The sequence below is a fragment of the Manis javanica genome, chromosome X (genome assembly GCF_040802235.1).
Source record: "Manis javanica isolate MJ-LG chromosome X, MJ_LKY, whole genome shotgun sequence".
In the NCBI taxonomy this organism is placed as follows: domain Eukaryota; kingdom Metazoa; phylum Chordata; class Mammalia; order Pholidota; family Manidae; genus Manis; species Manis javanica.
In genome coordinates, this window is record NC_133174.1 from 58,058,816 (window position 1) to 58,081,455 (window position 22,640).

The following is a 22,640-nucleotide window of genomic DNA, read 5'->3' on the forward strand; positions in this document are numbered from 1 at the left end:
CGGAGCCTGTCGGAGGGGAAACAGGAGGGAGTCTGTTTATCACCGTGAGGGGCCTCCGAGCTGCGCTACCACCCAGGGGGTCAGGGTGCTCGGAGTTCCCTGGGATTCCCAGCTGCTGGGCTAAGTGTCCCTGGACGCTTCTGTCCAGCTGTGGGGTCCCTGTCCCTTTAAGACTTTCAAAAAGCACTTGCTTTTCTTTGTCCCAGGGGTACCAGCTGCAGGGACCTGCTCACAGGTCTTACTGTCCTGTTTCCCTAGTATCCAGCACACCACGCACTGTGTGTCTGTGATCTGGTACAGATGCCTAGGGCTGGGTGTTTAGGAGTCCTGGGCTCCTTCTCCCTCCCCGCTCTGACTCCTCTCCTCCCACTGGGAGCTAGGGTGAGGGGCGCTCGGGTCCTGCCGGGCCGCCGCTTGTATCTTACTCCCTTCGTGAGGTGCTGGTTTTTCGCAGGTGTGGATGTAGTCTGGCTGTTTTCCTGTGTCTTCTGGTCTCTCTTTTAGGAATAGTTGTATTTGTTGTATTTTCAAAAATATGTATGGTTTTGGGAGGAGATTTCAGCTGCTCTACTCATGCCGCCATCTTGGCTCCAGCTCTTCCTCTGCCCATTTTTGAATTGGATTATTTGCTTTTTGTTTCTTGAGGTGTGTGAGCTCTTTATATATTTTGGATGTCAACCCTTTATCAGATATGTCATTTATGAATATGTTCTCCCATACAGTAGGATGACTTTTTGTTCTATTGGTGGTGTCCTTTGCTGTACAGAAGCACTCACTTGTTCATTTTTGCTTTTGTTTCCCTTGCCCGGGGAGATATGTTCATGAAGAAGTTGCTCATGTTTATGTCCAAGAGATTTTTGCCTGTTTTTTTCTAAGAGTTTTATGGTTTCATGACTTACATTCAGGTCTTTGATCCATTTTGAATTTATTTTTATTTTTGCATGTAAAACCTTTACCTGCCTAGAGTTTATGATGTAAGGTAGGATAGTACCTTATTTTTACTCTAAGTGTTCCATGAATTACCTTAGTACCACTTATTAAATAATCCACCATCTCCCTACTGTTTTATAATGCCACCTTTATTGCGCGCGCGCGCGCGCACACACACACACACACACACACACACCTACCTCTGATTTGGATTTTGGGTTTCTATTCTATTCTGTAATACTTTACTCTGGGATTATCAGTTACTAAAAATGACCACAGGTGTTGGCAAATAACAAGAAATTCCTTTCTCTAGGTCCTATTTTCTGGGTTCCTAGCATAGAAACTTTACTCAAAAGAGATACAATTGATACCCCAATAAAGATTGTCAGAGAATTTGTGATCCTGTTGGAGTAACTACTATGAAGAATATTTGAATCTAGACTCTCAGTTGACCTGGTAAAACAGAATCAGTTACATTAACTCAAATCATAAAATTATAAGATGTGTTTGTGTCACTATGTTGCAGTATCTCCATTAAGTGGAAAAGATTGTTGTGACTACCTGCTACTCACAGCACAGAAAGGTATATAATTCTGTCTTCTTTGTCATGTTTCCTGGATGAGGTATTTTATCTTACTGAGGTTCTTACATATAGTTTTGTGTAAGGGCTAAAAGAGCTAAAGGCTTTTTGTTAATCATGCATTTGAATAAGCTATATGAAATTTCTGTGAGGTAGAAGAAAGGTCCTATTTGAGGCTTTTACCGTGATCTGCTGGCTGATCAGGAATAGGTGAGAAGGACCAGGCGGAAGGTCCTGTGAATGACTTTTTCCTAGCGTGATATGAGTTCAAAGCATTTTTAATTCTACTCATTTCAAACCAGATGGCTGAATGTAATACCTTTGTACCTTTATACACCTTATATAGCACTTTTTCCCAGTAGCTTTTCCTGCATCCTCACTAAGCATTTTGTGGGACAGAAACATCCAGTCAATAGGCATGCTGATCTGGAATGTCTTGTTTTTCTGTCTCATTCCTAGTATCAGGTTGCAATCTGGAAGCCTGGTTTTGTGTGTGTGTGTGACTGAGGAAGCTGCACTGTGACAGTGCTGGAACCAGAACAACAACTTCGAGGTTTCTATTCTGGGTTAGTCATGGTTCTGAGCCCATTGCTCTAAAAGTTTGAGATTATTTTTCTTCAAGCAATATTTGCCCATATTGAGGCCTGTTTGCCATTTTTCTGCCCTCACATAGCCTTAAGAGTGTTTTTTTTTTGAATTTATGAAGTTTTTTTTTGACTCAGAGCTTAGGATCATTTGCAGATGTGAAGATGTCCCTCTTCTAGATCATATTACAAAATTAAGCTGGACTAGTCCTAGGTTTGATTCCTAGTGGGCCCATGATTGGAAACTAACCCAAGTAATAGGCTTCATACTATATTTATAGAGACAAGTCTGTGATTCCTAGAAGTGTGCTATTTGGCTACTTATATCCTTATCTCCACACTGATAGGTGTCTTCTTTATGGACTTAATTTCTTCTCAGCTTCATCCATTTCTTTTGAAAACCTGAGCTATATTGTTGGGACAAAATGTTGTAATTCAGACACTTCCTGAGGGCTTGCACTGTAAGGGAAACCATAGAAACTGAAAACACAGTTACTACTCATCAAAATCTGTGACTCTCTCCTGAGGTTATCATATTTCCACCCGAGTTCTGTACATTTTCACAGTGGGTGATTCCTTTGCGCTCAGGGCAGCTCAGCATTGGCAAATGAGGGACTTGTATGAGTTTGAGAGCTGAACACTTGCACTTCCAAAAGAACAAATGAGCCTCTAGGCAGTTACTAGCTTATTTTGAGTTTATAGCCAACCACTATGCGTGCTATTAATCATTCCTGTCTTCCCTGCTCACTATTTGTTTGGAGACTCAAGTTTTTTGTTTGCCTGTCTTGCCAATGGGTTTCAGCCCTGGGCAAGTTCGCTATGGATTCAGTGTGACCAAAGAAATTGACAGCAAAACGTTCTTGGGGTGAAAGGGTTATACCCAGGTTTATTTCCATGTGGCAGGTCAGTCACTAGAATCCCATTCACTCAGAGCGAGTCTGCATGCAGCAAGCCAGTCTCTGCCTCTGGGCCCCTCTGTCTGCACAGTCGTCCCGCACAGCCGTCCTCTGGGCCTCTCTGCACAGTCGTCCCGCACAGCCATCCTCTGGGCCTCTCTGCACAGTTGTCCCACACAGCTGTTCTCTGGGCTTCTGTCCTCGGCACTGCCACCACTCCAGCCTCGTGTTCAGCTCTCCTGCAGCCTTATAGCCCTGCTACCGTGTCTTGCCCAGAGTACTGGGCGGAGCTCTTTTTATAGAGTCAAATTGCCCACGGGTGTGCAGTGGGCTAGTCAACCAGGGCCAGGTGAGAATCCTGGCCACAGGAACTCTCATTTTATCCACATTGCCTCTTCCCATTGTTCCTACTTGTCACAATCTGTGTGTCTGAAGTCTTATCTGGTCCTCTCCCCACCTTCATTATCATTTCCAAATTTGATAGTCATAGCTTTTCTTTTATTCTGTAGCATTTCTCTTTTATATCTTCATTTAAGTCAATGGAACTCTGTACCAATGCAGAATAAGTACCCTTTGTTGATACCATTTGTTTCCTATTTCTAATCATTTCCCTAACTGTAATCAAATAGGAACAAATAAGCTTTCTACGTTTTGAGAAACTGAGCCCCTTTCAGCTTTTCCAAATTAATGACAGATGTTATTTTTTGTTCTCAGGAGACACTTTTCCTGTCATTAGGAAGGTAGATGGACTTGAGAGCAAAGTCTTAGAGGGGAGATGCTTGCTTGTGTGTCCAGTTCATATTCATGAATATTGTAGTTTCTGTCTCCTTTGATGCTTTAGACTATTAAGTAGATCTTGAAACCTTTGATGTGTCAGTGTTTTGCTGAAGTGGTTTGTGGTTTTTGTTGGTCAGTTGTTAGTGTTTTGGGGTGGGTGGAAGGGGAAAGTTTTGTATTCTTTTTCTTAGATTAGTTCCTGAGGAGCCAGAACTTGAGAATTACACTGTCCAGGTTTGGCTCTCAGATCTTTATAGCAAGTTAACATGTTCAATAAAAGTTTGTTGATTTAGTGGGGCTGCAGATTGCCTTGCTGAACCTTGAGAAGGAAACAGAAACCACATCAAGGTGCTTCTAATTTTTGTAAAGGAAGTGACATCACCACAAATTCTGGGTACTAGGTTTTCAAAGGGAGAGGTAGCAGAGGGGCTGGAAACCATGTTAGATGAAGAATAGTTAAGGAAGTAACATTATTTAGTCTGAAGAAGAGAGAGCTTATTTTGAGGGCATGATGGCCATTTTCTGTTAGGCTGATGTTATTCCACCTTTTCCTGGTCTATTGGCAAAAAACTCAGAAGTTGCCTTTGATCCTTTCTCTCCCTACATAAAATCAGATGCCAGATTTTATCTCTTCTAGCTCCAACATTTTTTCATTCTTGCCCCTTTATCTATCCTCAATTGCCCCCATACTATGTCAGGTCTTTCAAGTAATTGGCTGTACCAGTAGAATAGGTTCCTGGTCTCTGTTATCTTTGTCTCTGGCCTCCATTCTATATTATATTTTCAGAATCATCTTCCCCCAGACCTGGTTCTAATTGTACACTTTCCTGTTTAAACACTCAACAGTGGTTCCCATAGCCTAGTAAGAGAAGTCCTGTCTTGAACTTTTATAACCTGGTCTTCAGCCTTTCATCAGCTGCTACCTCTTCCCTGTTCACATTCAACTTTCCATTCAGTCTCATCTGGTAGCCTTGGAAACTACTCCAGGCATTCCCAGCTCTTTGACCTTCTTTAATTAGGATCAGCTGGCAAAGTATTTGGCCCTCAACCCAAGAACTTTCTCTTGGTATTGTTTCTAATATTAAACTGAGGACTAGAAAGCTTTCCAACATTGGACATATTTGAGCAGAGGCTACGAGGCTGGCTGGTTTGGATACTCTCAAAGCAGGGGCTACTTAACTAGCCGCTGTAGGGCTAGACAGAGAGCGCGTGGCCCTCTGCTGTCAAGAAACTGCAATATGCCTGTGAGGTACCATACTTAATCTTCCCACAGTAGCCAAAGTGATACAGACAGTCACCCCCCGCCCCCAATCATGTTATTCCTTTACTTAAAATCTTTCGGTGGCTTCTTTCCATTACTCTTCAGATAAAAGCAAAAATCTTTGCTGTAATCCATAGGCCTTGTATGATTTGACCCCTGCCTACCTCCCTAGTCTGATCTTCTGCCGGTATCTCTTAGTATCCCTTCACTTTCCTGTGATCCAGACATTTTGTACCTGCACAGGTGCTATTCCTTCTGTCTGGAATGCTTACTTTATCCACCCCTCTGCCCCTGGCTAACTCTTCATCCTTAAAGGCTCAGCTTAAATGTCACTTCCTCAGGGAAATCTTTAACACCTTCCCCAAATCCCCCCAGTAGGTTAGGTCACCCTGTTAGTCTCCTAGCGTTTTCTTCACAGCAATTGTCACAATTGTAGTGAAAGTCGTAGTTAAACAGTTGTTTCATAATGTCGTTTTTAGGAACTGATTTGATTGTTGTTATATCCCTGCAGCTCTCACAGTGCCTGGTACACAGTAGGCAGTAAATATTTGAATAAAGGAATGAAGAAAACTGGGATGAGGAAAGAGAGGTGGTGAAGGATGTTCAGTGTCAGACAGGGGAGAAAATTCCAGGAGAAGAGAATAACAGATAGGAATGAACAAGTAGTGTTCAAGGGTTCCAGGCAGGCCAGCTCAAAAGAGCATCTGTGTAATGAGAGGTGGGCTTGGCAGGAGATAGACTGGGAACCACAGGAGGATAGCTGTAGCAGTTCTTGAAAGTTCAGTTGAGATATTAAAGTAAACTTATTTAGTTGCTGTTGAGTTATAGACACTTGGACACGGGGACTACAAGTTGACATTTTAAGGAAGGTTTTTCAAATAAGAATCTAAGGTGGATTGGACTTTGGAGAGCCTGGGGGCAGACAACCACTTAGGGCAATATAGCAGTAGTCCAGAGGAGAGATGACACACTGTGGCCTAGAGAGAAAAGGCAAGAGATAAAATAGTGAAGAGAAAATGAAGAGGCAGTGGCAGTGAAATAAATAAATAGATGGATTGAGGACACATTTGGGAAGAAACATCAGCAAACCGTGAGGAAACACTGGTTGCGGGCAGGGGAAAGGGGGTGACATTTACATTCACAGGGAGGTTTGGCACGTGGTTGTCAAGTAGAGGGAGGTTAAGTGGTCAAGTCTGGAGGCAGATATTTCTAGAGGTAGTAGTGTCTGTCATACAACAGGTGCTGGGACAAGCCCTTTGAACCAGCAGCTCCACCCACAGGAGGACTAACCTTTTCTGTGATTAAGCAGAACCTCCATTGGAGGTTCCTCTTTGTCTATTCCAGAATACAATCTTGGCTTCATTTTTGCATTATCAAAGGCTCATTAAAGTGTTTTCCCCCAAAGAAAAGATCAGTCTGTCCTCAAGGTAAGTTCTTCAGAAACAGAAAAGATATGGGAAGCTTTGAACAGCATGAACAGCAGTTTATCCTCATTTCCAGTCCTAAGGGTTTCAGTATGTTGAGGTTCAATTTGAGGTAGTGCCAATCAGATTTTTTTCATGGGCAGATAATTTGACCCTGCAGTTTTTACTTCTGGGATTCCATGCTAAAGAAATACTCATACACATGTAACGTGCAACACTGATTGTAATGTAAACAATTTAAGTGTACAGTAGTTGGGATATGACTGAATAAATTATGGTCTATCCATAATACGGACTGCTACAGACCTATTAGAAATGATGAGGTAGGTCTGTGTGTACTGATAGGGATGGGTTTCCATGACATAACAGAGAATGAAAGAAGTTGATGCATGTGAATCTGTGTGACTTGTGAACATATGTATATAAACAATATGTGTGTGGAAGTCTGGAAGGATACACACTAGAAATACTAGTTTCTTCTGGAGTTTAGTGGGCAAGTCAATTCCAAAGAAGGCAAAAAATACATTTTCTGCTGTGATGGGGAAATGATACAGGAATGTGTAAAGAGAAGAAAAGATGTTTAAAAATCATGTACTGCTTTTATAATTTAAAAAATTTGTAAACTCATTGGCTTTCTTTGCAGGCATATTGGACAGAGGCCTCGGGCACTTTTCCTTTCCCAAATTGAGATTTGCAATTGTATTGCCAATTTTTTTTAAGAGCTTTCCAACCCTCTTGCCCTATCTTCCTTTTTTGAGACATGGTACAGGATCTTTACCTTATCTGTTCCCTGAACAAAACAAAACCCAGCTTTGTAAGTTAAGACCAGCATGTTCAAACTTTATTAGACATTAGAATCACTTTGATGCATGTTAAAAATGCAGATTCCTGGGGTCACTGTAGGTTCTGAGTCAGTTTGTGTGGGGATTCAAAATCGTAATCTTTCTGAGGCACCTCAGATGGTCGGTGTTTCTCGGAATGCTGACTGGTGGTGTCCCAACCCCCTTGTTATTCTGTGATTAGCAAAGGGACTAGGGAGCGATGACTCACTGTAGATGTCTTTGTGGGTCACAAATGGCTGGGTTCATCTGAATGGGAAAAAATGAATAAAACACAATTTAGTAGACTTGAGAGTTTAGTAATAAGTGTTGTTTTATTAAAGTAGCCTGTTTGAAGTGGGCCCTTTGGGCTAGAGGCTGGTTTGGTGGGGCTTCCTTGGCAGTGACCTGGCTTAGGAGATGCCTTCCAGCGATGGCCTCCTTAGGTAAGAGTGGAAGGGGAGGAGGGACCTTGGCCAATTGTGAGGTCTTAGAATGCAGATGCTTTTAATGAGATGCTTTTGTCCTGGGAAAATGATGCTTCTAATATTTACATGAGTCCTATGGACTATTCTAAAGTTGAATTATTTTTTCTTTGTTAGTGCGGGTTATTAACATCTCAAAAGCATGTTTAAGAGACAAACAGTCCAGTTGCTCCAAACAATTAACCTTGGGAACAAAAGTAAATGGGACTACTTCTTAACTACCTTTCCAACCCCTCAGTGAAGCTGGCAGCCATCAGTTAAATAAACTGTTAGGTTTATTAGTTTGAGAATAGAATTGTCTACTTGGGCACAGTTTTCTAATTTGTTTTTTACTTACCCAACAATCATTTATTCAGAGGCAGTAGCGTGTGTGCCTAGTGGACAGTAGATAACTACAAATAAAAGCCAGAGACTGATGAGCAGCTGGAACTCTAAAGGGGATCATCTGAATGGGAAAATAATGAATAAAATATCATGTAATAGATTTGAAATCTTAGTAGCCTGTGGAAAACAAAGTGGATTCCTTGAAACAGTAGCCTGTTCTCTGCGTAGTCTTTTTTAGTGGTCCCTCTAGCCTAGCATTATCAACTTTGGATTAGGAGCCTTGAGGAAATGGTGGTTTGGTGGTTGTTTCTTAAAGGATTTTTTAAGAAAAATAGTTACTAAGCAACTGCCATGACATGCTGCTAAGTTGAAGTTTAGTGGGAAAGTCAATTCCAAAGAAGGCAATGTATAAGCAAGTTGCAAGGGGCCTAGGGGGATGGCTTAGGGATAGATTGGGTGGATTTTTTTCTGGGTTCAGTGATAATTTCTGCCTTTTACTAATGTTCCCCCAGAAAGGGCTGCTTGGTCAGAAATCTGTCTCCTCCAGGTTCTCTTAGCTGGTGAGAGCAGAGGAGGGCCAGAAAGGAGCCCACTGGATAGGGGCAGGTGGAGGGCTGAGCCCTGGGGTGGGGTCAGGTGCTTGGGTGGTCCTAGAAGTAGACAGCCATGAGCTGCGCTCTCAAGCGGTTCAGGGCTTTTTGTGACAGAAGGTATAGGTCACCACCTTCTACCTCAGTGATATTGATGTGTTGCCTTGTAATCCTCAGAACAGGGACAATGTCCAGCTGCTGTCTCTCTTTTTTCCCCCAACATTTAATGGGTGAGTCAGTGACTTAACTGCTTCCTGCAAGATTTCAGGGAAGGGAGTAGGTAATGAGGACAAATCACCGTAACACCAGTGCATGATAAATGAAAGAGCACATGAATTTAACCAGTTGGCTTCATTGATACCAGAGTGAACACAAACAAACTTTGTTGAGAAGAAGATAATTGGGCAAGTCAAACTCCCATTTCCTCTCCTTTGGGCTTTTAAGCATTTCCCTTTATATGCAGCTGAAGGTCAGGTTGCTTTGCTGAGGGAAGGAGAGTGTCAGGTGTTGGAACAGGGGTTTTGTTTTCTGCCTTAGAGTCATTACAGACTAGATGTGGATGCTTCTAGCCAGCCCTCTGTGGTGCATGAAGATGCTTTTGTGAAATTCTTTGTCCCTGGAAATGTGTTGGTTTTTAAAAGCAGTTCCCAACTTTCAACCCTTAGTATAAATTTTGACTTCCTTTAAAATCAGCTTGTCATAATGAAGTATGCCTGATTTCTACCATTTCCACAGCCTGTGCTTTAGATATGTGCCACTTGATAAAGGAATTATGAACCTGAAAAATGTTGTGTAATTGTGTATGTGGAGGGTGTGTGTGTGTATCATATTTAAACATACGAGGGGAGTGTCACAGCAAAGCAGCTCAATCAAAACCCTCTAATAATACTCGTATGGCTAATTAATTTTTCTCCATCACATTTTCTTAAGCTGGGTGTAAACCTTTAGTTACCTTGGCTGTTATGGTGGTGTCAGTGGGCCACAAAGCTGGGCAAGGAATTATGACCCCACTGACGAGGTGGTTTTGGAGGAGAGAGGTGTGAGCAGACTCTACATTTGGGAGAATTTCTGCTTGATGTTTGTTACTGCAGCCAAAGGCTCTGTTTGCTAAAAGGGAAATAACTCAGGAGAGCTTTGTGATCTCTTCATCTGATTGTGAAGCTTGTTTTGACCCCCTCAAAAAAACCAGTCCTCTGGAAATAAGTCATTCTGCTTGCCTTACTGTGATATAATGGCAATAGCCTCAGACCCTTCCCAGCCCCTCCACCCTGCTCAGGGCCATCTGTTCTCTGCAATCCACTTTTGGGAAAGTCTCCTTTCCCATCTGCTCTCCTTGGGCCTTAGTGCCTGCTCTTAAGATTTATGAAGGCTGCCCTGGAACCTCTTTCTAGTTGTTATTTTTTTCCTAAGGATCAGTGAGATTTCAGGGCAGATAGAAAAAAAGCTTTTCCCATTTGCTAGGTCCACAAGTTACTCCTTTTTCAGGTGTATTCTTTCCTTGCAGTAGTCTGGGAGTGGAAAAAAGTCTGTCTTCCTGTGCTTGAGGAGGTTCTGCTATCAAAGCAAAGACGGACTGGGCTGCCTCTGGCTGCTTTGAAGCCAAGTGTCCACCTGGCTCTTTGGCCACTGGCGCTCAGGCTCTGGGCTGCTCCTTGGGTTCATTCTTTTTTGGTCTTTTCCCTTGTCTCCCTGACAGAGTACAGTCGCTTTGAGTCGAAGATACATGACTTGCGAGAACAAATGATGAACAGCAGCATGAGCTCTGGGTCTGGGTCCCTCCGGACAAGTGAGAAGAGGTCTTTGTATGTCAGGTAAGTCACCCTTCTGAGCATCAGGCCCTGTGTTGCACGGGGGGAGCTCTGTGCCAACCCAGCCCTTGTGTAAGCAGTGAGTAGGGAGTGTGTACTCCCAGTACGGAAACAACACTTTGTGTGCTCAGCCTGTGTACTTTATGGTCAGCATCTCCTCCCTTTTGTTAGCTGGCTTCTTCCTTTTTACTCATGAATGACTCAGTGCGGAGAAATTTCAGTTTGCTCTAATTGTAAAAGATGGTTGGGTGATTGTTGCTAGTTAGCATTCAAATAGCACTCCATTTTGAAAGAACTTTGCTTGCAATCTGTGATTTGAGGGGAAAACTTGGCATGTCCCCGCCCTTCCACATATGCATAATAGACATCAGGTTTGTATCCAAGCCTATCAACTATCCCTGTGGTCTGGTACAGGGTCTCTTTTAAGAGACCAAAGAACTGACAGACAGATTGCTGTGTTCTGGAATTTTGTTTTTAATTGTGTTTCTCACTCCTTGCCTACTGGTCTGCAGTATTGGAGGCATGGGTCATGGACAGGATGGTATCCATTGGTGGGGGTGGGCGGGGGGTGGCAGAATGGGTGGAGGGAGGGAATGGGTATGTGGCATTGAACGCTATTCAGAGATATGGCTGAAGGTTGAGCTTCTGACCCTTGAGGCATATTGTAATATTTTTTTTTTTTTTTTTTGTACTTGGGTCAAAGTACAAACCTCTCCGGGAGTTGGACTGCTAAATGAACAGTATGGACTCCTAGAACTGAGGGTAGTTTCCTTCTTCCTGCCTGGGATTCTTGGCAAAATTCCTAACAGCCTGGTGTGAGTTCATTGTATCCCTCCAAGGTTTAAAACCTTCCCCCAGCCGGAGGTAGCTGTGTGTGTGTAGACACTACTGCCGGGAGTGGAGCCGAGGGAGCCAGCTTTGAGCCTGGAGCCCACTAGAACCCTTCACAGTTCTTTCCTAAAATGGACCCTCAACTCAATTTCTCTTGTGTTGACAGCAGCTTTCTTCACATTTGCTGTGCTCACCTCCCACTGTGAAGGGAGAAGAGCAGGTGGAAGGCTGGACTAGTCATGGGTGATCTTTTCAGTTCCTGCTTTCTGTCACTAAGCCCTTGCTCTGGGGCTGCAACCTAGACTGGGGCGCTGATGGGGGAATCAGAAATGTGCTGTCGCCCCTGCAAAAGGGTAATAGTTATTTGACTTGGTCAGGATTGTTCCGTTCTGGTGCTGCCAGCTTCTGCAGATGTGGCACTCCAGTGTGCATGGGAAGCTGCTCTTTAGGCAAGACAGTTTCTTCACAAAGCTTTATTTTTAGGTTCCCCCTCTCTGCCTATCCTGTGTTAGAGCTCTCTGCCTGGGCAGGGGGAGTGGGCCTAGCTCCTGGCCTGGAAGACCTGGCGCTCCCTTCCCTGGCCTGAGCGAGGGATACATTCCATCTAACTTGGCAGGAGGGTGGATACTGCACTTGGTTTCTAGTGAATCAGTTTAGGCAGTTGACATAATCTGCACTTAACCTTAGCTAGAGTTAACATCTCTATCCTCCAAGGAGTGATCACTACACCTAATCCAGAGAAATAATGTCTTATGGCTAAAGCAGCAAGCTGAGGGCCTTCACGAAGCTAACCCCTCTCCCCGAGCCTGGCTTGCTCCCTGCCCTTTCCTGCCTGTTTTGGCTTTTTACTCTACACTTGGTTCCTTTTCTTCAGCATGTAAACATATTAACATTTCTTCTGCTCTTAAAAAGAAAAAGAAACTCCCTTGATATCAACAGTCTCTTAAACTATTGTCTTGTCGCTCCTGCTCACCACATTTGCCAAATTATGTGCCAGGAAACACTAATTCCTCAAGATGTTAGTAAGCGTTGTGTGAAAAGTCAATGGTTCAGTAAGTTGGGCAATGTATGAAACAGAAAAATAAAGTACTTCACTATGATTAGTCTCCAGGGGGGACTGTACTAGGCAGTGTTTCCCCAAAAGATAAGAGCGTGGAAGCCTTATTTGCGGAAACCCATCTTAATATACAGGTGGGGAAATGTTGGGAGTCATCTGTACCTGCTGCTGCTATTTCTTCAGATTGCCTCACTTACAGCAGGAAAGGAATTGTGCATCTGCTTTTCAGCATGGTGGTGTGCTTCCAAGCAGCTCCGGAAGGCTCCAGAGGAGCAGAAGCCCAGCTCTGTCAGTGACCAGTGGTGACCTCTTAGGTGTCAAATTCAGTGAGTCCTTCACTGGTGCTCTGCCACTGGTCTGTTTGTTTCTGTGAATTATCTACCTCCTTCTTGAAAGGTTGTCTTCCTACCTTGTGGACCTTTCCTCAGTACTTTTCATTAGCTCTACCCCCTAAATGGCAATGTCATTTATTTTCATAGCTTCAAATCCTGTTGTGTAAATGACATCCCTGATCTCTCTCTTGAACTCCAGACTTGCATATCGACTACTTGCTGGTCACATGCACAAAGCTGCCCTCCCAGTGCCTTAGACAATCAGTGTGCTCAAAATGGACACCTCCCAAACACACACGCCTACTCCTCCTCACTTGTCTTTCAAAGTTAATTGCATCACCCCATCATGTGGAAAAGGGATTAGATTTGTTCTGTCATCTAAGGCAGATCTAAGCTCAACGTAAGGAAGAAAGAGCTAATGATTAAGACGGTCTGAAAATGGAATGGACTGCTCCCAGAGATAGTACATTTGCTCTTTTGTCACTGGAGGTGTTACTGAAGAGGCTGGGCAGCCATTTGCCTGGTTGTTGCAGAGGGGTTGAAGTGAAAGCACCAGTCTGGATGCGATCTGCTCAGATGCTTTTGGTTAGTTCCCCAGTGTCTTCAGTATAAAGGAGAACATTGGGGAAATACCTACTATGCATTTGGACCTTTGTAAATGCTCTTTAAATCACTTTTAAATCCTTTCAATAAATGCTACAAAGCTACATTATCATTCTCCTTTTGCTGATGAGAAAACACGCCAGTTAGACAGCTGAGAAGTCTCCAAATTGGAATTTGAACCTAGTGGTTCTGACTATAGAGCATGGTTCTTTCAGCATTTCCCAACCTTCCTGATAGGATTTAGCTGGCAGGCTGGTAAAGATGGAGATTCCCAGGCTCCTCATCTATTGATGTGGATTCATCAGATTTGGGGAGATGTATGTTTTTAACAAGCAATCAGAACACTCAGGGGTTGGTGTCACAGTAGACATTAATTTCTGTTTCACTGAAGCAGCCGAACATTCCACGGATTTTGGAAGAAAGCAGTAAAGCCCAGGGCTGAGAATTTGGGTGTGGTTGTGGGGGAATGTGGAGGGGGGGAGGTAAATTCAAGGAAGCAGCAAGTGTGGTTCCTGCCCCAGGGCAGCTCAACATATATGTGTAGGGGTACAGAAGAAGCAGGTGATTCAAGTGAAGGAACCCTTTGCAGTTGGGGATTCTCCTCCAGTTCTTTCTGCCATTGTTTCTCCTCCTGATGTGCTTCTCCCTTCCCTTTGTGTGAGTGTCTGTCTTCCTTTAGTGTGCATGGGCTTGCAAAATGATTTTGAAGCAAATAACATTCTCTGACAGCTGACTGATGCTATAGCAGGTGAAGCTCTAGGGAGCTGCAGCTGTCCCAACAGGGGAGATGGGATCTGTAGAGTGTGGAGTAGGAGGAAGGAAAGCTTACTGTTCAGAAAATGAACCTTGGTTTTAAAGTCACTGGTGACTGAATGGAAAGGCCTTCCCCACACTTCACAGTACTAGACTCAGGTCTTTAATGGGACAGGCAAGATGAGCAAAGCCCGCTTTCTGTCCAGTTTAGGGCCCTGGCTCTGTTGGTGCATTTGCCTTCCCCACTGGAAAAGTCCACAGAACTATGCCTCTCTGGAGTCTCCTGCTCAGGGTCAGTGTGTCTGGGTGTTTAACTCTGCCCATTCTGATGGGCAGATAGTACAAAGACACAGGGTAGGTTAGTGTTCCAAGGACCTCTGTGTTCTATACTTGTACTTTATGTATCTCTTTATGGAATGAAATGAATACAAGACTTGTCCTCTAAAGGCTGCCAAGAGGTGGAACTGGACATTTGTAGAAACAGCTTTGGAAAGTCTGTTCCACCCAGCCTGTCTGCATTCTTTGCAGCCACAGAACAGCATCAAGCCATTTGGGGAGCCCTGGCCTCCTGGCTGGCCACCTGCCATCCTAGTTGTCTTCCCACTGTAGGAAGGAAATCATGTTGGGGCATCTGTAGAGTCTTGATTCAAGAAACAATGTCAAAATATTAGCTTGGTCATTAAAGCAGGCTGGAGAATGTTCCTTGTCAATAAGCAGACATTAATTAGTAACAAGTTTCAGTAGTGGATTAAGATGCCAACAAGGTAATATTGGCAGGCTTCACTATCTGACAGAATTTAGGGATGATGATAATATGCATCTTAAAAAGCAACAACAATTTCCATAGTGTTCAGGGCAATGGGAGGACAGGGCAGTGTTTCCTGTATCATCAGTTCTGAAAAAGCCTGTTGCTAGATCACATAACTTAAACAGCAGTCCTGGACCTGTGCTCATAATCCCCTGAACTGATCCAAAGATGCTGTGAACCCCAAACGTTGACATATTGTGGGGCAGTTGGTCCTCGTGTGCCCCTTTAAGTTCATAATTGGCCTCAGAGGCCTGCAACTTTGAGATTGACTGAGGAGAACAGTGCGCTCCCTGCCTTCCATGTTCCCTTCTGCAAGGTGTGCCAGGGAGGCCAGACTTGGTGCCAGCTGAACTCACTCCTCTCGTGATGATCCATCTCTGTCTAATGAAGTACTCAAGTTTGGGCTTTTGGATTGCTCCTCAGAAGCTGCTGGAACTTGTGACCCTCACACTAAGGTCAAGGACTAACAAGTAGCTACTGCTTTATAGTTCTCAGTGCATGCTTTACATGGACCAGGCAAGGGAGGGGCTGCTCAGTTTTGAAATAACATGTGCCCTTTATCTGGTATTTTTCTGTCTCAGGCAGCTCATGCTACTGTAACAAAATACCACAGACTGGGTGGCCTAAATGACAGGCATTTTATTACTCACAGTCCTGGAGGCTGGGGAGTCTAAGATCTAGGTGCAGCAGATTCAGGTTCTAGTGAGGTCCCCTCTGGCTTGTAGATAGCCACCCTCTTGCTGTGTCCACAGGCCTTTCCTGGGTGTGTGTGAGGAGAGAAAGATCTCCTGTCTCTTTCTCTTCTCATAAGGGCACTAATCTCATGATGAGGGCCCCTCCTAAAGGTCTCACCTCCAAACACCATCGCACTGGGGGTCAGGGCTTCTGCATAAGACTTCACATTCAGCCTCTACCACTGACCAGAGGAAGAAAACAATGTGTTACACACCAGCTGGTGTGGGAGGGAAATACCGGGAAGAAGCTCTGAGGGACAGTAACTGAGGAGTAACTGGGAGGGTGTTCCTGTGCCCACTGCTCCAGCCTGTTGTCATCAGCAATTCACAAGCATCAGACAAGGCCTCACTCCTCAAAGGGCTTCCCCTTTAGCAACTTTTTAATGAAAGATTAAAAAGTTGCAAGAGTAAATAGCAATAAATAGAAAATAGAAAGCAAGGCCACTGCTAAATACATCATACGAATTTGGAAGAAGGCTGTTTGGAGCGGGCAGGGTTGGGCCTTAGAGGAGCTGCTGAGGGCATGGGGGGACACTCAGATGGCTGGGGTTGCAGGTAGAGAGGAGGGCACACCAGCAGGTGGGTGCAGCAGAAGTAGCTCCTTGCCTTTGAGATTGTAGTGCCGAAGTGCTCTTGTTTACTTTGCCTTGAGAAATCTGCCTGGTCAGTTACCTCGATACTTGCCCCTCCCTTGCACACCTGTTCACTAAGACACCAGGATGGCTGCGCCAGGTGCTTAGATTTCTCTGGGTCTTGTGGCCCCAAACCTTACCATTTAGGATCTGAACTGCAGAGGCTTTGGCCTCTGTTTACTTTGAACTGATTATATTCCTACCTTCCCATCTGGCACTGAGGTCCCAGCTGAAAGGGGGATTAGGCAGCATCCCCAGAGCATGTGCACTGTCCCTGTGGGCTGGCGCAGACAGCTCTTAGGGGATTCTGTTTAAAAGGCCACTACTTAGGCAGTGTATATTTCAAGACCTTCGGCAAAGTTTTCTTCTCAGGAGGAAGGCAGAGGCATTTAAAGCTGCCACGCTGAAGCTTAGTTTGGGAACTCCAACCTGCAGACCCTGGCGAGTGAGCCTCTCCTGTGCATACTGGTGTGACTTGGCTCTGGCAGCTGCTTTGTTGCCCACTCTCCTGTTGTTTTTACATGCCACATTCTTTATGGGCCAGGCCTTTGACCCTGCTCTTAACATAGGTCAGTATTTTTCTGGCCTGGTAAACTTGTTTGACAAGTTGCCAGAAAACCCAGATCTGGCTCTCCCTTTCTTGCCAAGGTGCATGGCCATGATCAGGGGCAGCACATTCAGAGCTGCAGAATAATCTCTTAAATGTAGACTGTTCTCTGTGATCCTATGCTGTGCATGGTGATATTTCTTCAAACTTTGTTCACTCCTTGACACAGTGTTTCCATGTGACCTGACCAGTCTTTAACTTGGAGGCCTCCATGAAATTCTTTTTTTATTAGATTTTTTTTGATATTGTTAATGTACAATTACTTGAACAACATTATGGTTACTAGACTCCCCCTATTATCAAGTCCCCCCCCACTACCCCATTACAGTCACTGTCCATCAGCATAGTAAGATGCTGTAGAATTATTATCATCTCTGTATATACTGCCTTCCCTATGTCCCACCCCCCTACATTATGTGTGCTAATCGTAATGCCCCATTTTCCCCCTTCTCCCTCCCTTCCCACCCATCCTCCCCAGTCCCTTTCCCTTTGGTAACTGTTAGTCCATTCTTGGGTTCTGTGAGTCTGCTGCTGTTTTGCTCCTTCAGTTTTTTTCTTTGTTCTTATACTCCACAGATGAGTGAAATCATTTGATACTTGTCTTTCTCTGCCTGGCTTACTTCACTGAGCATAATACCCTTGAGCTCCATCCATGTTGTTGCAAATGGTAGGATTTGTTTTCTTCTTATGGCTGAATAATATTCCATTGTGTATATATACCACATCTTCTTTATCCATTCATCTACTGATGGACACTTAGGTTGCTTCCATTTCTTGGCTATTGTAAATAGTGCTGCGATAAACATAGGGGTGCATCTGTCATTTTCAAACTGGGCTGCTACATTCTTAGGGTAAATTCCTAGGAGTAGAATTCCTGGGTCAAATGGTATTTCTATTTTTAGTTTTTTGAGGAGCCTCCATACTGCTTTCCACAATGGTTGAACTAGTTTACATTCCTACCAGCAGTGTAGGAGGGTTCCCCTTTCTCCACATCCTTGCCAACATTTGTTGTTGATCCATGAAATTCTTTTTATCTAGACCCAGAAAGACTAAGGGGTTTCTGAGGCTTCTAGTCTCCCAAAGCCTCCCAGCACACCACCTTGTTAATAAGTTCTCTCAAACGTGGGGCAGGACAAAGGTGGCAGAGTGCTTGTTATGGTCTTTCTTGGGGTCTGAAGACAATTAAGTATTGCTTTGTTTTTTCCAGCTCACCCTCTTTTTGAGTCAGGTTGAAAAGTTTGGTTGCTGTGTCATCCAGGCCTTCCATGTGTATGATTTGGATCCAGGATGGTGGCTCAGTCTGATTTAGAAGGGGCAGTGGGGTATCCTCCTTGACTTTCTCTAGTGCTTGCCCTAAGGATACAAAGGAGTGGCAGGAAGATACACCCAGGTTGTAGAGAAAGGTGCTCCTTTGTCCTCTTACCAGTCCTGACCTAAGGCATTTGTAGCTAGGTACCAATCCCTGTCACTCCTCAGGGTGTCCAGGCTATCCCTAAGAGAGATGGATTGTCGTTCCTAGATGGCCACAGTTTAGCATGCGTCTTAAAGATTTTAGGTAGGTAATTGATATTTTTTCAAATTGATTAAGGTCTAGTTTACATTTTTCAATTTCAGGAAATACATGACATTTGAAAGGTGGTTTGACTTTACTACCTGGGCCTGTTCTCTTTTACTTCTGCATGAAAGTTTAGCCTGGTAATGATAAGAAAGTCAAGGCAGTGAAGTGGGCCACCCAAGGCCTGCTAATGGAATGCCAGACTCCGTAGCTGGACTGTAGCCTGCCCAGTGCAGGCCCCAGCCTGCCCCTCTCCTGAGGGCTGTGCGGGTATTCCTGACCCCCCAGGCACACCCTGGGCTACCTGCCTCTGCCCACCTCTGTCTTTTGAAGTCCTGAACCTTCACTGGGGCCTGGTTCAGAAGTCAACACCTCCTCTTAGCTTCCCCAAGCTGGACTGGATCTCTGCTCCCTTGGAATGCTTTTCAGCTTGGTTTGTCCTACCTTTGTGCCTCACCAAGTATGGAACACAGTGTTCCATACAAAGTATATTCAGCGAGTCTTTAAATAATGGAAGAAAGGTGTTTTCTAGACATAGCCAACTGAAGGGTTAGGTTTTTTTTTTTACTAAGGTATCATTGATGTACAGTCTTATGAAGGTTTCACATGAGCAACATTGAGGTTACTACCCATATTATCACCCCCATATTCACCCATATTCTCAGGGCCCCCCCACCCCATTGCAGTCCCTGTCCATCAGCATAGTAAGATGCTATAGAGTCACTCACTACTTGTCTTCTCCATGCTGTACTGCCTTCCCTGTGACCCCCCCTACATTATGTGTGCTAATCATAATGCCCCTTAATCCCCTTCTTCCTCCCTCCCTACCCACCCTCTCCACCCCCTTCCCTTTGTTAACCACTAGTTAGGATTATTTTTTTTTCCAAATGTGACTGTGACTTAGACCTCATGAAATTTTTCTAGATTTAAGAGCCCTGGTCCAAGAGGGGCCTGCCACACAACTCTAGCTGAGGGCCTGTTTTTCATCATCTATGAGAAAGTTTTCTAGCTTATAGTCAAGCAAAATTTCAAAAGAGACAAAGTAGATTTAGAGAAAGTGCACATCACAGATTTGGAGAATGTGAAAATCATGACAGTTAGAAGGACTGTTTGTTGAAGGAATTGGGAATGCTTAGCCTAACCTGGTAGAGAGGGCCCAGGAAAAACTGAGACCACTTAAATCCTAGAGCTGGAAAGCCACATGAGGAATATGGAAGGGACTTCCTTTATTAGATAGGAAGTGGGGAACAGGATGGTTTCAAGGCACCAGTGTTCTGCAAAGCTCCTTTTGCATTTGCACTTCTGCTTGATAGAAAAGGAAATTCTTGTTAATTCATCTTTCACATTCTCAAATGAGAACATTATAGTTCAGAATTTCAAATTCAAATATGATGCTGCTCTTATGTCTTTAACAAAATCATACTTTAAAAATAACATTGTCCTTTCTGTTGTTCAGTATTCCTCATTTCACAGATTCATCAAACAAAATCCAGATACTCAGGTACCACTTTTTATTGGGCATTTGCCTTTTTTTGCCTTGTTTGCCAAGGAACTTAGAGCCAAACATGTTCCTCATCTGAAGTAAGTGACTCAAGCCAGGTGCATGGTATATTGATTTCCCCTCTTTTAAGTGCCTAGAACAGCACCTTGGTTGTATTAGATGCTCCTAAATATGTGTTTAATGGATAAATGTCCTTAAGAATACAATATTGTATCATCATTAAAAATACTGGTTTTGAAGAATAGTCAAGGATACAGGAAATATTAATGATGTAATTGCAGGTGACAACTAAGGTTACAAAACTGTATATACATACCATGTTTCCAACATAGTGAAATGTGTATTTTTTTGTTTTTGTGTTTATTACACATTATACAATGTCACAACAATATGAGGAATGGTTGTTGTTAGGTTATATTAAATGTGGTTTTTCTTTTTTTAGACTTTGTAGTTTTCAAATGTTATATAATGAGCATATACTACTTTAACTTTTAATGAAATTAATACATAAGAATAAAGCCTCAAATGTTACAATAGCATATGCAAAACAAGTTAATCCCTTACCTATTCTCCCCTTTTCTTGCTCCACAAAGGCAACTGCTTTCAGATATTTTAGCTGTAACAAAAAGGAATAGCAAATCTAAATAGCCCTCTGTGTTAAATAATGGAGCTGGAAAATAATAGGGATATAGAAATGTAAGCAAATACAAAAATTAGGCATTTATTTCTACCAGGAAAGAAATAGTAGGAAAAGTTTATAAGAAAGGGGGTATAGTCCTCTATGGATACCATTTACATAATAATGTAAAACTAAACATTGTTCACCAAAATATGACATAACTAATTTGGGAGAACAGGAGGAAGGATGGCTGAGTGCTGTGGAAAATACAGAATGTAGTAAAACCATGGAGGAGGAATTACCCAGCTCGCGGACAATCCGAGGATGTGCACGCACTTGTTTGCACTTAGCTCATGTTGTACGTGTTTTAATGTTGTCAGGTATCTGAAATTCATCTTGGAATTAAACTGGCATATTACTTCTATTTAAATCTCAGATGTTTAAAAAATTACCAATAAGTTACCATCCAGACATCCAGAAAACATGTTTACATCCACCTTACCATATGTACTCCAGCTTCTTACTGCTGTTGCCAAAGGTCAAGTATGGTTCTGTCAGGTGCTAAATATATATCGGATTGTCCATGTTATGTTTTAAACTTGTAACCAGTAAACTCTCCCTTCAAGTCTTCTACAACTTCATCCCAATCTCTCCTCTAATTCATTTCAACATCTTCCTTCCCTCCATCCCCAAACTAATTCACACTTAAGCCAAGGTCTGTTCTTTTCCTTTCTACATTTGTTTTCATCTTTGGAGCCTGTGATGACATTGAGTGTTTCTGATTGTCACTTAGAATAAGGTCTTCAGCATGCCCGTCTCCATGAGAACATCTGACGGAATACCTGCTTTAGGAAACTCAATTTCGAATGGAGTGCGAACACAGCCTGGTTTGATTCTGTGCAGAGAGCCCAGAAAGCAGCTCATGGACAGAGTGCCTCCTTAATCTGCTGATGAACCTCAGCTTCTCTCCTTAATGCTCTGAGTGTGGAAATTGAGGGAGATAAAGGGCTTATTGTCAGAGTTTGGGTATTTTTCCTTTTCAAATAATCTGACACTGATTTCTTAAGGATTCTGTTTCAAAAGGTTTAAAAAAGCAAGCTGGGTAATTCCTTCTCCATGGCTTTACTACATTGTATTTCTTTTGGGCCTGCGCATGGGGAAGTAGTTGGTTTTACTTTGCAGCTACCTGCTGAGCCACAGCCTGCCACATTGCAGATAGACATCTAAGTCTTGGAGCTGGTTCTGGGAAATCTGCCGGGCTGGCTGTGCGAAGATGTTAGCAGACAGTGTGAAGAAGACAGTGCCTAGATTGCAAGTAGAAAAATATGAATTTCTCACTGAGCCCACCCATTTGTGGTGAGTCCCTGTGAGGAGAGAGACAGTGGATGAGAAGAGTAGACCCTTCATGCAGGTGAGTTTGTTGCCTGAGCAGGAAACTCTGGTGTAAAGTACCAGCTTCACCAGAGCCAAGTCAGCAGTGGCTCCTGAAGGATTGAGCTTATATGTGGATAGTTTAAATTTGCCTTCAAATCCCACCCCTGCCTCCCCACCCCCACCATTCCTATTACTTATGATGTGGGTTAATGTTCCTAAGGCTCTTCTGAGAGCCTCACTTCCTTCTCTGACAGCTTCAGGGCCCACTGGGTCAGGTTTATTCAAGGTCTTCTGAAATTTGCCCCAGACCTTTATTTCCACCGCATTTCTGGACTCCCAGCTGCACCCAAGAGGGTCTCCTTGTTCCATAAGTCCAGTGGTAGAGCTGCCTCCCCCACCTTCTCCCACCTCCCCCTCTATCTCTTTCCTCTGCATGTCTGGTCAGAGGACCTGGGTCCTGGTCCAGTCATTAGGTCTGAGACCTAGGTCACATTACTCTTCCTCCCTGAGCCCCATTTCCCCCTGTATGAGTGAGCTCAGAGACTCCTTCATAGGGTCCCTTCCAACTTTATCCTCAGGTAGGTCGACATCAGCTTTAGCTTTTCCTTTGGGGCACAGGACCCATTTTTCTTTTGTTTCTACAGCATTTACAATTCATTGTTTGAGGTAGTGGTTAACATTTTTCTGCCTTATCTTCAACTACTCTTTGAAGATATGTTTGTAAACTGAAAAAAGCCCATTGGTAGAGCTAACTTGT

At 43.6% G+C, this 22,640-nt stretch overlaps 1 protein-coding gene across 5 annotated transcripts in view; it reads left to right on the forward strand.

Annotated features, from left to right (window-relative positions):
• DLG3 (discs large MAGUK scaffold protein 3) overlaps positions 1-22,640 on the forward strand; it is a 57,223-nt gene that overhangs the window by 23,722 nt on the left and 10,861 nt on the right. For all 5 annotated transcript variants that reach the window (XM_037002790.2, XM_037002791.2, XM_037002789.2 and 2 more), the window contains one exon: positions 10,366-10,480. In XM_037002790.2, coding sequence (XP_036858685.1) covers positions 10,366-10,480 — 115 coding nt within the window. The remainder of the gene's footprint in view (positions 1-10,365; positions 10,481-22,640) is intronic.